We start from the raw sequence: 18,833 nt of genomic DNA on the forward strand, positions 1-18,833 counted from the left end.
GAGAGGAGAGAATGAAGGGAGATACAGCAAGGTAATAAAGTAGGAGCCCGAAAGGGAGATCTGGTCCGGGGTTTGAGTTTTAGGAGCATTTTGCAATGCCGAAGCAGCACCCTGGCCGCAGCCACAGGGTGGTGAACGGAGCCTGCGACAGGCAGTCTGTAGACAGGAAGGTGTGTTTCAGATGAGAGAATCCCGCTAACGTGCCGGAAATGGGGATGGAGGGAAGAGGACGGAGTTAAGCGAGAGAATCCACAGAAGTAATAAACAGGCTTGAGTAGGAGATGAAGGCAGTTTGACCTTCTTCTTACTGTTCAGGGAAGACACACTAGGGGTTTCTCTAAGACCTTCGGGAACAGGAAAGGGGCAGGGTTGCTATTCCTGTTTCATAGGTGAGCAAGTTTAGGGAGTGTGGGGATAAGCCAGCATGGGACACATGAGTGGCTCAGTGGGTTACACCTCTGCCTTCAGCTCCAGTCATGATCCCAGGGTCCTGGGATCGAGCCCGGAATTGGGCTCTCTGCTCAGTGGGGAGCCTGCTGTCCCGCTCTCTGTCTCTCTGCCTGCTGCTCTACTTATGATCTCTCTCTGTCAATTAAATAAATAATTTAAAAAAAAAAAGCCAGCATGAAAGCTTTCATCTCTTATCTCTGTTTACATACTCAAATTTAGGCACCTCTTCTGGAGGTGTTGTGTGAGAACTTCTTTCTTATGTTATAAAAAATGAATAAAGAAACATTAACGGGCTTGAAATCCTGACACAGGCTACCATTTTCTCATCAATATTGTCTCATATGAACGAAATATGTTTACAAAGATGTAGGTGAATTAGAAACATAATAAACGTGACAGATGAGTCCCAAAGCAGAAGACATTATTTTCAATTTCTTAATTTATCATTCTATGTCTCAGTAAAATGTTCTTTTGTTATTGAAAACAAAACAAATGTCTTCAGATAAATTCTTTCTTTGAGAATCTTTGTGTTTTTTTGTTCGTCACACAGCCTAGCCATCTGAAATTAGATGTGAGGCAAGATCCAGAAAGTTAATTAGAGCAGAGCTAACATTTGCTGTAACTAATCATTTCGCATCTTTGGCCGCACGCATTTTCCATTAAATTCTCACAAGAAATAAAAAAGACAGATCATCAATACATATTGTGCACAGCAAAGTGCTAGTCATTTATATCTTAAATTGCTTGCAACATTCTGACTGGCTCTTGCTAAGATTTACAATTTTAAAATGAGTCACTTAGTGTACTGTTTGTTAAAACTTTCCGGAAAATCGTCGCTTTTGACTATTTGGACTGCTCCCTGTTTCTGCCTGTGGTCACCCTATCTCTCGCTTTCAGAACAATGCCAGGACGCTCAGGATCTCAGTCTCTGTGGCCACTCTAGTTCTTAAATTCAAAGTCTACTAGCACAGAAAACCTGCTGCAACACCTCTTCTCCACGAGAATCTATTACCGTGATTTGAAATGTGGAGTTAAAATGTTATGTCTTTGTTCACTAGCCTTCAGTGAGTAGTTCCACAATTGCTTCCAATTACCTAAAGCATTTCTACAACAATCAGCCTCAATTTTTAAAGTTAGAACCACCTGGCTTTCACATTGGGAAAGCTTTATTAAGAGTGTTGGTTGGAATGAGGTTTAATTTTGTCTATACGGTCAAGGTGCCATGCAAACTGAAGGCAAAAATGGCACGGGCTCCAAGATTTCTCAAATGGCTATTCTTAAAGATGCGCTGAAAACAAAGTACGCTCATGGAAGAGGGAATTCCCAGTCGTGGCCAGAAAACATTCCCAAAGGTTAAATCGGCAAAGGACAAATGCAAAAATGGATCCCAAAAGAAAGCAACAGCAGCAACAGAATTACAGAGCAGGCTATAAAACTGTGTGATTAGTCCTTGCTGGCAGAGCATGGCAAAATATTTACCTTCTTTCCAGAACTTTCAACTTACCAACTTAAATGTCAAGGTTTTTAAAGCTTTGGGATCATCTACAATCTTCTGTAAATTAGCAGCCACTGAAAAATACAAACGTAGAGAAAAAGTATCCAAATCATTTACAGTAGCACTGGATTTTCACATCAATGGTTTGGAAAATCTGACTAATCATGCAATAAGCCGCAAAATTATTTCTTTCACAGGCATTGCAAAGTCCATATAAACAACCAAATTAGTCTCACACATTTTCTACAATTTATATCTTCAGTGCATCTGAATTCATCACTATACATTGAGCCCTCATTTCATACAGCAAACTGGGAAATTACTTTCCAGTGGAAAGTAGAAGTTGTTAGCAGCCCCCAGGTTCTCTACCTCTTGGTTTTTCGCAACACTCCACACTACGAAATTTATTAGCCAGCAGAGGGCAGCACAAAATAGAGGCGAGGTATTGCAAAGAAGGGTTTTTCTGAAAAGAATTAAGGTCAGTGCCTTTGAATCCCCCACCTATAAAGTCATTCAATTCTCTGCACCCATTTTTATCAAGGCAACAAAATACAGTGGATAACCTCTATGACTTGGGCATCTGTGTTCACGCTTTCAGAGCACAATAATCTGTCAAAGCCTCGAAGAGGCACCTTGAACAACAGCCAAGTTGGCTGAAGAGGGGCAAGCCCTAGAGGCTGTTGGTTGGAGTTCAATAGTGAATTTATGTTTCTTCACTATTGAAGGATTCATCAGAGACCCATCCCATCTTCCACGGGATCATGATATATTTGATACTGTGGCAGAGATGTCCATTTTTCCAGCTTCCTCCCCTGGCTTAGCGTACAGAATTATTAGAATGTAATGATGACAGAAATTTAAAACCTCACACTTTCCATATCCAAATCTAAAGTCTCAAGGACTGAAAATCAAGTAAGTGCTGCTGGTGAGGGAAAAGAAAGGACTCCTGAAGAAAGAGAGAAAGTTCTGTGTGTCATTTTTATTTTTCATGTGGAAAGTTATCTGCTGCTTCAGTAATTAGGTATCTGAAATGTTATGTGACTATTTTAAGATAAAAAAATTAAGATAACATAAATATTTTGAGAAAAGGGTTTAAAATAGAAAATCTAAGTAAAGAGGAGAAAAATCTGCACATTTCATGTTTCTCTAAGGTTGACTAAAAACAACCTAGAGACATGGATTTTCTGCAGATCAGTTTATTTCATTTAATCTATCAGCTGCAGAGGAGAAAAAAAATGAAAATTATATACTCAATATGGCCTATTTCTCTTTATAAACCATAATTACAAGCATCATTTTATCTTCATCTGTTGCTCTTAATACTTCCACTCTGAGCAATCTGTAAAGTTTCGTTTATGGTAACCGCCTCCCCTTCCCCGGCCCCGCCTGCCCCATCTTTTTCTCCTCTTCCTTTTGCCCACACAAGCCAACCATACACATGTCAGGCAAAACCTGGGCCACAGGGGAGCCTGGGTGGCTCAGTGGGTTAAAAGCCTCTGCCTTTGGCTCAGGTCATGATCCCAGGGTCCTGGGATCGAGCCCAGAATCCTTGGGCTTTCTGCTCAGCGGGGAGCCTGCTTCCCTGACTCTCTCTGCCTGCCTCTCTGCCTACTTGTGATCTCTGTCTGTCAAATAAATAAATAAAACTCTTAAAAAAAAAAAAATGAACCGGGGCCACCGCCACCAGCCTCAACAGAGTTATCATCACCAAGTGTCTATTGGCCTCCTCAGCCGTTTCCTGAGCATATGTCAGATGATAGAATCATCTAGTAATCCATACAGGAAACACTGGCTTGTGGAGTGAAAAGCTCAGCTGTGCAATGCTGTTCACCAAAGCCAGTATTTATGATGTCAGAACATTCTGACTGGACGCAAACTGCAGCAAGTGCACAGAATCACTATGTCCTTAAAAACGAAAAGTTCCTCTGATTTGGGTTGATTTCACGAGTCACTGCAATGTCTTCCTGTGAATTTCAGTCCTTCATTAGAGACTCTTAGTTAATGTGGATGATGTACTGCCCCGTTCTGGGTCATCTATTTCCAGTCTGCTCTGTAACGTTCCGCCAAAAGCCACGCTCTGTCCTGCATGAATTCACAGCCCTCTGTCTGGTGTGCATGCCTGTGGGTTAGCGCCATTCTCCAAGGAACATGGCTACTCGAGTTGTAGACTTGGAGGGCAAAGCTGAAATGCTACCATCTTCAACAATCGTCCCGGAAACCACATTCCCCAATGGTGAGCCCTGTACCTCGGGGACATTAGAAATTCAAATTCTGTCTTCGACTCAAAGCAAAAATAGCAAAACTGGCCACTTACCTGATTACTCATCCCAGCTGCTAGGCTTATTTTCAATTTAGTTGATTCTAATTTGTTGTAAAGTGCTATAAAATACCTTCATTTAACTGACATCACATAAAATTCAAGGTGATGCTAATTTCTCTTCCACTAGCAATGCTCATTAAAAAGATGGGTGTCACTGTTTTCTCCCTTCTCCTGACTGTGCACCTGGATTTCAAAAATAAAAATGTGCCTTACCTGGAATATGAGTGAAGAAGGAAGGGTTGGATAGGGCTGGTCAGCTTTAAGAGCTTCTCAGGTACATGCTGAAGCAACACTGAACTTCATGCTTTAAGGCACTTTGGGATTCCCCAAAGTATGGGGCTTCTGAACTTTGCCTGCTCAGTGGCCATCCTCTTATTTCTAATCCTTCCTGGCTTTCCCAAATAGAACTTTCTGATGAGACTCTGCCTTCCTGGAGCTTGTCCCTCCCCACCCTCTTCAGTCACAAGTGCTCTGTTTCTTGGCACAAAGGGCACAGAAAACACTCACCAAGGTACCAGGAATTGTGGTCCCCTTGCCCTAGCACTGCGGCTACAGGCTACCTTTGTGTGAACCATCACGACTTCTTGGCTGTTTGCGGGGGTCTCTGTGGTGCATTTAGGCTTGAATCTCTATCAGTGTTCGGTGCTCTTTTGGGATAACATTTGACCTAAGGTATGGTCGGTATCGTGCTTCGTGAAACTGTAACAATATCATTAATGACCACGTGAGAAAGACGCCAATGCTCAGTGGCTCCCTGATTGGATGCAAACAAAGATGGAAATAACATTGTCCTGGGGGTCATTGATCAGAGGCAAGGCAGCAGAACTGACGTGTCTCTCACAAACCAAGTCTGGCACTCTCCAGACCCTGTTTTCTCTATAAACTTGTACTACTCAGATTCTCCACATTAGGACAGTTAGAAAAGTAACAGTTACATAATGACTATTTACAGTCTGTGTTTGCATTACAAGTGATTAGTAGAAAGATACACTTTTCTCCCCAGATACCAGTGTATTTTACAACAACTCATATAGTATTGACGTTCTGGGGGCCGGGAGTGAATTTATCTAATCTGAGCTATTCCCAAACAAAAGCTGTGAAGAAAAGCACCCCAGTGAACGCCAAGTCCAATGCATTCCCCCTAGAGGAAATTCTGAGAGAAGACAAAAAAGCACAGACTTGGGTTACCTGACAAGGTGATGTCACAATATTGTTTGATCCAAGGACATGACCCAAACATCTGCTGTGTACCCTGCGCTGCTGCGGAAAGGCAGCAGAGGATTGCAAAGCAAGAAAGAGACACAAGTACTGAACGGGAATCCAAGCTTCTAAGGAAAGAAGAAAGGAAATGATGGGACAGTGGGTCTCTAATGGATACCGCTGTAACACTAATTCAAAATCACAGCTAATTATTATGTTTGGGACAAAATACAAGAGATTTGTCCTGTTATTTTCCCCAGATCTCCAGGCTTTTATCTTCAGATGAGTGTAGCATGATGTGTAAGTGTGTGAATCCCCCAGTCAGAGTGCCTGGGTTAAAATCCTGCCTCTGGCTTAGAGCCATGTGACCCCATGAACTTGAGCAAGTGTACGTAAGTGTCTTTGTGCTCGAGTCCACATATCTGCAAAATGTGGATATGAATAGTGCCAACGTGACAGAGTTCTTCTGGGGACGGAGTTTATACACATACAGTGTTTACACTAGTGCTTGATGTACTACAAGTACATAAAAAGGTCAGCTTACTCTCTCTAGCCTGGACAACTGTCTACCTTCACTGACTTCCCTGCCTTCAGTCTTAACTCATGAGCCCTCTTACACTCACCAGAGAGACTTGGAGAATCTAAGTCATGAACTGGGATGTTTTTGCCTCCTCATATAATACTATTTAACTGTTCATATCTGCTTCAGGATTAAGTCCAAGTTTTTAATGTGGCCTATGAGATCCTCCATGGTCTGGCCCAGCCTACTTCTCTAGTTCATTTCTGCCATATCCCACTCTAGATTTTCCTGGGAAGGGCTCCATAACCACTCCCCTCCTCTAGGTATCTACCCCTACTCTGTATCATCAGGTCCTGAAACAACCCATTACAGAGCTTGTTTCCCCACTTGATTCAAACCCTTGACAACCCAGACAAAATCTTATTCACCTCTGCAAAAGGTTGATCTTTGAAATATACCCGTATCTTCAGAGACTGAGGACTTCTTCCCACTTCTACTGCTACTACCCAAGTGCAGATGCCACTGTCTCTCGTCTGGCTTCACACAACAGCCTCCTGTCTCCCTGCTTTCAACCTCCCTCAATGGCTCAGCCTCTACCCAGCAGTCAGAAGACACTTCTCTGACAGTTTTGTCTTTACGGTGTTTGAAATTATTTATTTCTCTTCATCTCTACCACCTCCATCCCATCTCATCTATTAGGAACCAGCAAGATTGGCTACTTTTCATTGTTTTTCAAGAGATGAGGGACTAAGGCACTCTTCAGATAAACCACCCAGGCTAGCATAGGTGGTAGTCCCAAGAAAGGGAATCTGCAATGTAAATCCAGGATGGACATGATGAGCGTCAGTATGGCCTCAAGACTACCTACAGCAATGAGGACTAAGTCATACCACTAACCTTCCCTCTTACAACTTTCCCCAGAAAAAGAAACCAGTCATTGCTAGAGGAACTTTTCCCAGGTGGATCCAAACAATACAAGGGATGGACTATTGTGGATACTTGGGTGTGCAGCCCTGATCTTCTCTTTAGGAATGAAGCAAATGTTCTCCCATCTGCTGGGATTATTGTTGGCTGATGACTCTTAGCTTTGTCCCTCTTTGGAAATTGCCCTTGGAAACCTTAAGACTAAATCTACAGACAAACATGGTACAATAATCTTAGAAGGCATTACTTTTAGCAAATTTATGAAACAGTGCAAATGAAAGAGAAGCATGAAATAAAAGAATATAAAATATGATACCAAATATCTGAAATGTAGAGGGGAGAGGATTAAAGAATGAGTTCAAAAAAAAATTAAGTGACCATCAGCTTAATGTAGACTGCTATATGCAGAAGATGCTATATATAAATTGAATGGTAACCACAAATCAAAAAAAGTTACAGATATGCAAAAAATAAAGAGAAAGGAACCTAACTATATCACTAAAGAAAACCAAACCATGAAAGAGAGAAAAAGAAAAAAGGATCAGAGAAAAACTAAAAAGCAACCACAAAACAAGCAACAAATGGCAATAAAAACATATCTATCAATAATTACTTTGAATGTAAATGCTTTAAATGCTCCAATCGAATGACACAGGGTGACAGAGTGGATAAATAAACAAGACCCATCGACACTGCTGCCTACAAGAGACTCATTTCAAACCTAACGACGTCTGCATATTGAAAGTGAGGGAATGGAGAAGTATTTATTACGCAAATGGATGTCAATGAAAGCCAGAGTTGTAATTCCTATATTGGACAAAATAGACTTTAAAACAAAGTCTATAAGAAGAGACAAAGGAGGACACTAAATAATAATAATAAGGGAGATAATCCAACAAGAATATATAACTAAATGAATTCAGAGAGGTTGCTGGATACAAAAATCAATGTACAGTAATTTGTTGCTTTTCTATACAAAAATAATGAAGCAGCAAAAAGAGAAATTAAGAAAATTCCATTTATAGGTAACATGTAAGATGCCTAGAAATAAACCTAACCAAAGTGAAAGATTGTACTCCAAAAACTATAAAACACGAAAGATATTGAAGATGACCAAAAGAAATGGAAATACATTCCATGCTAACAGACTGGAAGTACAAATATTGTTAAAATGTCTATACTATCCAAAGCAATGTACAGATTTAATGAAATCCATATCAAAATACCAACATCATTTTTCATAGAACTAGGACAAAAAATTCTAAAATTTATATGGAACCAGAAAAGACGCTGAATTGCAAACCAATTTTGAAAAAGAAAAACAAAGTTGGAGGTATCACAATTCCAAACTTCAAATTGTTACAAAACTGTAGTAATCAAATGGTATGGTACTGTCATAAAAAACGGGCATCTAGATTTCTGAAACAGAAGAGAAAACTAGAAATGAACTCACAATTATATTGTCAATTAGTCTTTAACAAAGCAGGGAAGAATATCCAACAGGGAAAAAGACAGTCTCTTCAACAAATGGTGCTGGGAAAACTGGTCAGCTATATGCTGGACCACTTTCTTTTTGATCCCGTTCATGAAAATAAACTCAATGGATTAAAGATCTAAATGTGAGATCTGAAACCATAATAATCCTAGAAGACAACACAGGCAGTAATGTCTCTGACATCAGCTGTAACATTTTTTTTAAAGATTTTATTTATTTACTTGACAGAGAGATAGAACACAAATAGGCAGAGCAGCAGGGAGAGGGAGAAGCAGGCTCTCTGCTGAGCTGAAAGCCCGATGCGGGGCTTGATCCCAGGACCCTGGGGTCATGACCTGAGCTGAAGGCAGACGGTTAAGCCACTGAACCACCCAGGAGCCCCAGCTGTAACATTTTTCTACATATATCTCCTGAGGCAAGGGAAATTAAAGCAAAAATAAACTACTGGGACTATGTCAAAATAGAAAATGTTTTGCAAAGTGAAGGTAACAATCAACAAAACTAAAAGGTAACCTATTGAAAGGGAAAAGATATTTACAAATGACATATCCAATAGAGGGTTAGTATTTGAAATATGTAAAGAACTTACACTACTCAACACCCAAAATACCCCCAAATAATCCAACTGAAAAATAGGCAAAAGACATTTTGAATAGACAAATGAATGGACGTCTCTCCAAAGAAGACATCGAGGTGGTCAGCAGACAAGTGAAAATGTGCTCGACATTGCTCATCATCAGGGAAAAGCAAATCAAAACCAAGGTGAGATATCACCTCACACCTGTCAGAATGGCTAAAATCAAAAACACAAGAAACAACAGGTGTCGGCAAGGATGTGGAGAAAGGGGAACACTCACGTGCTGTTGGCGGGAATGCAAACTGATGCAGCTAGTGTGGAAAACTATATGGAGGTTCTTCAAAAAGTTAAATATAGGACGACCCAACAATCCTAATCATCCTACTGGGTGTTTTCTCAAAGAATACAAGAACACGAATTCAAAGGAATACATACTCCATGAAGTTTATGGCAGCATCATCTACAGTGTCCATCACTTGATGAGCGGGTACAGAGGCACCTGGCTGACTCAGTTAAGTATCTGACTCTTGGTTTCAGCTCAGGTCCTGATCTCAGGGTTGTGGGGCTGAGCCCAGTATTGGGCTCAGTGCTCAGTGTGGAGTCTGCTGGAGATTATCTCCCTCTTTTTTCCCTCTGCTCCTCCCCCTACCTGCTCACGTGTGCGTGATCTCTCTCTCTGAAATAGGTAAAATCTTTATTTAACAAAAGAAGAAGATGTGCAATGGATAAAAGAAGATATATGCAATGGAATACTACTCAGCCATAAAAAAACAGTGAAATATTGCCATTTGCCATGATATGGATGGAGCTAGAGAAGATCCTAAGAGAAATTAGAAAGACAAATACCTTATGATTTCACTCATATGTGGAATTTAAGAAGCAAAACAAAGGGAGAGAGAGAGAGAGAGAAAGAAAGAGAGAGAAAGAGAAACCAAGAAACAAGGCTCTGAATATAGGGACCTGTTGGTTACCAGAGGGGAGGTGGGTGCGGAGAGGGTGATATGTGGAAGTGCTGATGATGGCGATGGGGATTAAGGCCTGCACTCGCTGTGATGAGCCCCGGGTGATGTGTGGAAGTGTTGACTCACTATATTGTACATCTGAAACTGATACTCTATGTTAACTGTACTAGAATTAAAATAATAAAACACTGGCCATTTTGACATGTTTTTAAAAAGTACAAATGATAAATAAAATATTAGAGGAAAAGGGGAGGGGCTGTATTATTTGCCTTTTCTCCGCACTAGATTTGTAGATGGTGGGAAAAAGCAATAATCAGAGGAAACTTTAGGAATGTTATAGGTACCCTAAGTAATCAGGCTTTGAGACAAAAAGATGAAAAAGACTTGAGTATTAACACTATTTACTTTGGAAAAAGATTATAGGAACTAAAAAAAAAAAAAAATACCCTTTGCCATTCTCCTTAAGGTTTGGCTAAATTCCAGTTTTTTTAGTATTATCTTGGCATAATGGGAAAGCCGTAAGCAGTCTGGAAGAGTTAAAGTGGCAGGTATTGAATCTGGCCTTTAAAATGTAATCATAAAATTACTTTGTTGGTCCTGAATTTCCCTTATTTTGTTTAAGGTGGAGTTTTATGAACTGGACCAGAGTGAAGTAATATAAGTGCCCAATGATCATTATGTTATTATTGCTCTTTCTGAAAGCAATGAAATGGTATAATCAATGAAACTGTAGCTTCATTTAGCTGGTGGAGAGGACACACCAGTATGTTTATGGCTTAATTCCTCTTTAGAATGAGGACAAAGAAAGTAAAAAACTAAAAATGCTGTATGAAGAATGACTAAACTTTAAAGTCACACTTGCCAAGCATATCCAGAACTCGCCTGAGATGAAGCTAAGAATGTATTTGCTTTGGAAAAACAGAGGATGACTGCATTGGGAGACAGCTGTTAAAATGTGCTTGGGTTCTTCAAAAAATAGGTGCCTTCACCTGGGGTGTTTAATTTTGAAACCCTCTAAATTGTAGGTAAAAGTTTGTGTGCACATTTCTCAGGATAGGGGGTTTATCTTTTACTAGATACTCACTAGAGTTGTGCCCTGGATAACCTTAAGTTCCTGTCCCAAATGCTTACTAACATCTTCCCATACTAACGTAAGCAACCTAGACGTGGGGCCTTTTGTTTATTTTTAGAACAGCCTCACAGAAGTACAACAGACGTATAATAAATGGTACCTATTCAAAGTGTATAATTTGGTTAAGTTCTGATACACATATACAGCAATGAAACCACCACAAATAAGATAATGAACATATCCAAAATATGCCAAGATTTCACCAAATCCTTTGTAATTCCCTTCTCTGCCGCTCCTTCTAGTCTACCTAGGAAACCACTGATCTCTTTGCTGTCACTGTAATTTGCATTTCTAAAATTGTATACACATGGAGCCATGTAGTATATACTTGTCTTTTCTGGCTTCTTTTCCATACACTATCATTATGTTGAAATTCATCCATGTTGTACCATATATCAATAAATCATTCCTTTTCAAGCAGTATTCCATTATATGGATATACCACACTTTGTTCACATCTTCGTCTCTTGATGGACATGTGGGTTGTTTCCAGGTTTTGCCATTACATGCTGTAATGAGTACCGCGTGTTATACATAAATAATGAATCATTGAACACTACACTGAAAACTAATTATGTACCACACAGTGGCTAACTGAACAGAATAAAAAAAAAATAAAGCTGTTATTCATGTTCATGTGGAAGTCTGTATAGACACACATTGTCCTTTCATCTGGGTACAAACCTAGGAGTAGAGAGCAGCTGGCTCATACAGACGTATGTGTGACTTTGTAAAAAATTACTGAAATGTTTTCTAGGGGAATCGTACCACTTTTACATTCCTTCCAGCAGCGTGAGGGAGTTCCAGTTTCTTACACACTTGCCAACACCTGATGGTAACTGTAACTTGCATTTCCCTGATAGAGCATCTTTCCATGTGCCTGTTTCATATAGTCTTTTTGTTGTTGTTGTTGTTTTCTTTTTATTCTTGTTTTATTATTGTGTAGTCTTTTTAAGGTCACTTTCTAACAATTAAGAGTTTCTATAAATGCAGGTGTAGTTTTTCTTGGTTAAGGAGAAGGCTTTTAAATATCATCCTCAATGGCAAAAAGCTTGCAGCCTTCCCGTTGAGATCAGGAACACGACAAGGATGCCCACTCTCACTACTCTTGTTCAACACAGTATTAGAAGTCCTAGCAACAACAATCAAACAACAAAGAGAAATAAAAGGTATCCAAATTGGCAATGAAGAAGTCCAATTCTCTCTCTTTGCATATGACATGATTCTTTATATGGAAAACCCAAAAGACTCCATCCCCAAACTACCAGAACTCATACAGCAATTCAGTAACGTGGCAGGATAAAAAGTCAATGTATAGAAATCAGTGGCTTTCTTATACACTAACAATGAAAATACGGAAAGGGAAATTAGAGAATCAATTCCGTTTACTATAGCACCAAGAACCATAAGATACCTGGGAATAAACCTAACCAAAGAGGTAAAAGATCTGCACTCGAGGAACTATAGAACACTCACGAAAGAAACTGAAGAAGACACAAAAAGATGGAAGACCATTCCATGCTCTTGGATCAGAAGAATAAACATTGTTAAAATGTCTATACTGTCTAGAGCAATCTGTACTTTTAATGCCATTTCGGTCAAAATTCCACTGGTATTTTTCAAAGAGCTGGAGCAAATAATCCTAAAATTTGTATGGAATCAGAAGAGACCCTGAATTGCTAAGGAAATGTTGAAAAACAAAAATAAAACTGGCGGCATCATGTTACCTGATTTCAAGCTTTACTACAAAGCTGTGATCACCAAGACAGCATGGTACTGGCATAAAAACAGACACATAGACCAGTGGAACAGACTAGAGAGCCCAGATATGGACCCTCAACTCTATGGTCAAATAATCTTCGACAAAGCAGGAAAAAATATACAGTGGAAAAAAGACTGTCTCTTACACCGTACACAAAGATAAACTCGAAATGGATAAAAGACCTCAACGTGAGACAGGAATCCATCAGAATCCTAGAGAAGAACATAGGCTGTAACCTCTTTGATATCAGCCACAGCAACTTCTTTCAAGCTATGTCTCCAAAGGCAAAGGAAACAGAAGCGAAAATGAACTTTTGGGACTTCATCAAGATCAAAAGTTTCTGCACAGCAAAGGAAACACTCAAAAAAACAAAGAGGCAACCCACGGAATGGGAGAAGATATTTGCAAATGACAGTACAGACAAAAGGTTCATATCCAGGATCTTTAATAAACTTCTCAAACTCAACACACACAAAACAGATAATCATATCAAAAAATGGGCAGAAGATATGAATAGACACTTCTCCAATGAAGACATACAAATGGCTATCAGACACATGAAAAAATATTCATCATCACTACCCATCAGGGAGATTCAAATTAAAACCACATTGAGATAACAACTTACACCAGTTAGAATGGCCAAAATTAGCAAAACAGGAAACAATGTGTGTTGGAGAGGATGTGGAAAAAGGGGCACCCTCTTACACTGTTGGTGGGAATACAAGTTGGTCCAGCCACTTTGGAAAACAGTGTGGAGATTCCTTAAGAAATTAAAAATAGAGCTTCCCTATGACCCTGCAATTGCACTACTGGTATTTACCCCAAAGATACAGATGTAGTGAAAAGAAGGGCCATCTGTACCCCAATGTTCATAGCAGCAATGGCCACGGTTGCCAAACTGTGGAAAGAACCAAGATGCCCTTCAATGGACGAATGGATAAGGAAGATGTGGTCCATATACCCTATGGAATATTATGCCTCCATCAGAAAGGATGAATACCCAACTTTGTAGCAACATGGACGGGACTGAGTGAAATAAGTCAGGCAGAGAGAGTCAATTATCATATGGTTTCACTTATTTGTAGAGCATAACAAATAACATGGAGGACATGGGGAGATGGAGAGGAGAAGGGAGTTGAGGGAAATTGGAAGGGGAGGTGAACCATGAGAGACTATGGACTCTGAAAAACAATCTGAGGGTTTTGAAGGGGCGGGGGGGTGGGAGGTAGGGGGAGCCAGGTGGTGGGTATTAAGGAGGGCACGTTTTGCATGGAGCACTGGGTGTGGTGCAAAAACAATGAATACTGTTACACTGAAAAGAAATTAAAAAAAAAAAAAGGAGAAGGCTTTTTCTGAAAAGAATCATAAGCCTTTGTTAAGCAACTATAGGTGTTTCTTCATCCAAGAGATAAGCTTTTCAGATCTTCTAGCTCATCTAGTAAATGATAAAAACACAAACATAAAGGTCTTGGATCTCTAACAGCATCAGTCTACATCTTGGAAAATCTCCAAGAGCTCCCTTATAGAATTAAGAAACCTCAACCTTACTATGGATTTTCTAATGTGTAGATCACAAGTTCAAGTAGAGTTAAAGAAGAGAAGGAAATGGTCATTTCATGGAAGGCAGAAGAGATAAGACACAGGAAATCCACCCAGTTTTGATTTATTGCTAGAGGTAAAAAGAAAAATCTGTCTTAGTCTTCCCTGTGTACAGCAATAGATCTTATTTAATTATACTAGATGTCTAGATTCCAAGAGAAGAGTCTCACACCAAGAGTACATTCTGGAAATATTAACAAGACTATATGTATATAGGGCATGAAGGTAAGACGTACTCCGAGATGTTAATGACAACCCCCCAAACACTGCTGAAAGATGACTTATATGTAGCAAATACTACAGAGTAAGATGATAGGCCAGCTGCTCTCCACTGTACTCTATGTATAAGACTACAAAATTTATGCCTCTTCAGTGCCTAGAGTCACTTGGTTGAAAACAAAAACACTTACAGAAATAAGCTTTAAGCTGTATTTATGACCTTGTCAAATCATATGAATTCTAGGAAAGTTCTAATCAGTCACAGAAAATACACCAAAGGGAAATGAAACGTTTAATTCATAGGATCAACTTTTCTTGTCACTCTTGCTTTACCTTGATTTGTTTTCTAGCAAGGTTTTTCAATAATCACACACTAATAGGACATACACAGCTTGGGATTTAACCTACCAGCTTCTGGACTGGGAAAAGCTTTGGAAAAGTTAAAATTAATGAGATAGTAAGCACGCCGGTAAGAGGAATGCTATTTAAATTATGGGCCAATGCAGTCAACTGAGGCAGAGCCATCTGGTGTAAGCGCATAGCTTGGAGAAACCTGAAGGACTCCTGGCCCAGCCTGTGGCGGCCGCCTTCCAAACACAAACGTTTCTCACCCATGTATGTGGCCATCTTACACGGAGGAGGAGAGCTGGGCTTCTTTTTATATTATGTGGCACTGCCCAGAGGGGGACACCTATTTTATCTTCATTTCTTGAGTCATTTTATTCTTTGTGGTACATTCTAAAACATTTGAAGGGTTTTAGTAGCCAGTACAAGGTACAGACCAAGGCAGAACAAATCACTGATTTTTTTTTTTTTTTAAAGATTTATTCCTTTGAGAGAGAGAGAATGAGAACACAAGCGGAGAGGAGGGGGAGAGGGAGAAGCAGACTCCCCACTGAGCAGGGAGCCTGTCGCAGGGCTCAATCCTAGGATCCAGAATCAAGCCCCGAGCCAAAGGCAGATGCTTAACCAACAGAGCCACCCAGGCGCCCCAATTCACCTCTTTTATAACAAGGAATCAAACTGAAGCAAAGGTTGACTGGGAGTTCACTCTAGATTAGGATATAGCCTAAAGAGTAAAGGACCTGAAATCTAATGCATTTCTAATATACAACATAAACTTTGCAAAATCACCTTCCGTGTGCCTTAGACCAGTGAAACTCCAGGTATCCAGAGGCCCAGATATTTATAGATCCACATGAAGTATGGAATGTGTGCCAGATGGAAATCAGTCATTGCTCCCTTCATTGAGAAAGTCTTGCTACCTCCTCTCCCCCACCCCCAAAAGTTAGTTGAACTTCACAACGCTATTGTGGCACAAGCTAGTACACGGATCACACTGAAGAGGCCTCCTCTATGCTGTTCCCCAAATAATACTCATCTGCCCCCATCCTTCCCCCTCCTTGATAGATTGGCTTGAACAATAGGGAAGATACTTAAACGGAACTTTTTGGGGGAACTTCACAATCAACAGTAGAATAAAAGATGGAGAGAGAACAGGAATGTGGGAAAAGCTGAGGAAATAAAATTCTTCATAAAGAAGCTTCTTGTCATAGTGTAATATTCAATTTAACATTTGTTCTGTATTTTTAATTTTTAACAAATCATTGTTAATTGTTGCACGAAAATAAGCTGGCATGAGCTTGGCAGACTCTGCTTTGATCTTATCGAGTAAATGTGAGACATTAATTGCAGTGAACACAGATCTCACTCTTACACACGATTAAATCTGAAAGACCATCTCCATAATCTTCTCCCTGACCCCCTGACAAATTCCCCTTTCCCTGTTGAAGGTAATCTCACCTTTCTTTGAATGACAGCGTGCAGAGCTTGCTGATAACAAAAAGGGAGTGGCCAGGGACCGCTAACTGCTTTGATTAGGGCGGGAGTAGGAGTTACAGTCTGTGTTGACGCCCCTGCTAGAAATCTGAGGCAGCAGCTAGTTGGGCTAAGGGCGGGTGGGCAGTCTGCACAACAGAGAAAGCACAGTTGGGCAGAGTCATTGCAAAATCAGAGGTTAGGGACCATAAAATATACACAGAAATTCAAGGCTGACATACAGCAGAGAGAGGGTACTTTGAACATGCCTATGGTACTGGTTCTGAGATTTCTTATATGGGATCCAATCTACAATGATTTTTCTTTTTTATTTTTTAGTAATCTTAAAAATTTTGTATTAAACTCTTTTGACACTAAAATGAGCTTCAAAAAAGTACATGTTTAATAAGTTAGGTCCTGTTTTTCTTCTTCTTCTTCTTCTTTTTTTAAAAGATTTTATTTATTTGACAGAGAGAGGTCACAAGTAGGCATAAAGGCAGGCAGAGACAGAGGAGGAAGCAGGCTCCCTGCTGAGCAGAAAGCCCGATGTGGGGCTCGATTCCAGGACTCTGAGACCATGACCTGAGTTGAAGGCAGAGGTTTAACCCACTGAGCCACCCAGGCATCCCTCCCTGCTCTTCTTTTTGCATAAAGCCAAGAAACCCATGCACAATATCTGTCCAAGTTTACCACCCATCCTGGGGCTGTCGTTATGTCACTGACTCCCAAGGAGACAGAGGAGACACGAGTTGCCTGACAAAGCATCAGAACCTCTGTCAAGCAGCAGCAGTTCCTATTCAAAGGCTGTTCCCAGAAGAAAATGACTTGACAGCCACAAAAGCAGGATGTATGTTTACATATCACCCCTGTGAGAGATCCTTTTCGTCTTGCACTCAAAACTGTCCCAGTTTACATGATAAATCGGTACGGTCATCCTACTTACAAGGGATCTAGACTGAGGCTCCTTGAAAGTAGAAACCACCTGTTTCCTCTAGAGTCCCAGCCGGTCCCCAACACTGAACCTGGCACCCAGTAGGTACTAAATGAATTAACGAAGGAAAGATCTACAATCCTAACAGGATTAGGATGTAGTTTCTCAGAAGCCCATAAAGATAGGAAGAACCAGAGTTGATTAGAGTGGCATAAGGCTGGGCTTTTCAGACCTCCAGCTTCTACCCCATACCACAGAAGGAACCTCCTCTATCTTGTTAAATGCTTGAAAAACTTTTCCCCTTCTCCAGCTGGCCAACGGTAGCACAAAGACAGAACAAAGTCTATTTAGCTCACTGTTGTACACGTAATAACCAGCACAGGGTCTGGCTCACAGAAGGTGCACATAAATAATTATGGGTTGAATGAATGAAAATAAACTAGCAGCACGTTTTGTCAAGGATTATGTTAACTCTTGCAGGAATCTGCAATGAAATTTGAGCCTTATTCTCTCATTATGGATAGAAGGATAGATTTCATGGCAAACCGATTTTAGGCGATTAGGAAGTAGTAGAGATGGAATTATTCACCTTTATGGTGGAAGGAAGGGGTGTAGCCTCTCTTTGTCCCTAAAAGTCAATGAAACCTATAAGGAATTCAGGCATTCAAGTGTATTGTCTGATTACAGTACACTGAACTTGAGACCTACTCATCCCACCCTTCTGCACTAAGTCTCCCAGATGGGAGCTGGGAGCTGGGTATATAGTGGTCACACTTGTCAGATGATCCCTTCGACCCTGACAACATGCCCTGGGTCTTTTCTCCCTCTGTTACCATTGGGATTTAGACTATGTACTCCTACTTCCCTGTGCCTGCATTCATCCCGAATTGAAAGGTCAAAGCCTTCTGGACTCTAACTTCAACTGTTTCCAACACTCCAGAGTCTCAAAGGGGGTTGGGAAGTAGTACGTACTCAAAGGTCCTTCATGTGTAGATTTTATCATGAGAAAGTCCCTCATGAGGAGACCACAGAGATCCGTGTTGTGGTCCAGTGGCTAGGAATACAGGGGAGGATGGAACAGTGTGTTGAGAAGTTTTATACAAGAAAAGTTGTGGCCTATTAAGACCTGTAACTTTAAAGCAGATATGTGTTCCCATCGTGCGCAGTGTTCAGGTATTAAACAAATTCTTACTCAAGTGTGTACCATCCCGCTGGTGTTCCCACTAGATGTTGGGGTCCCACAAACATAAGTGATGTGCACCTCGCCTTGCCTAGTGTGTGTGGCAAGGTCCCAAAAGTGTTGTTGGTGGGGTAGGAATAAGGGGTAAGTGTGGCAAAGGCCAACTGCCTAGAGCATAGTTCTGGGTAGGACTCCGAGAAGAGTGATACTTCATCTCCACCTAGAAATAAGCGTAGGGGTTTGCCG

At 40.5% G+C, this 18,833-nt stretch overlaps 1 protein-coding gene across 3 annotated transcripts in view; it reads right to left on the reverse strand.

Moving 5' to 3' along the window:
• STK39 (serine/threonine kinase 39) overlaps window positions 1-18,833 on the reverse strand; it is a 304,821-nt gene that overhangs the window by 13,297 nt on the left and 272,691 nt on the right. For all 3 annotated transcript variants that reach the window (XM_032355850.1, XM_032355849.1, XM_032355851.1), the window contains one exon: window positions 1,955-2,019. In XM_032355850.1, the coding sequence (XP_032211741.1) occupies window positions 1,955-2,019 (65 nt within the window). The remainder of the gene's footprint in view (window positions 1-1,954; window positions 2,020-18,833) is intronic.

This window comes from Mustela erminea, chromosome 8 (genome assembly GCF_009829155.1).
Source record: "Mustela erminea isolate mMusErm1 chromosome 8, mMusErm1.Pri, whole genome shotgun sequence".
Taxonomy (NCBI): Eukaryota; Metazoa; Chordata; class Mammalia; order Carnivora; family Mustelidae; genus Mustela; species Mustela erminea.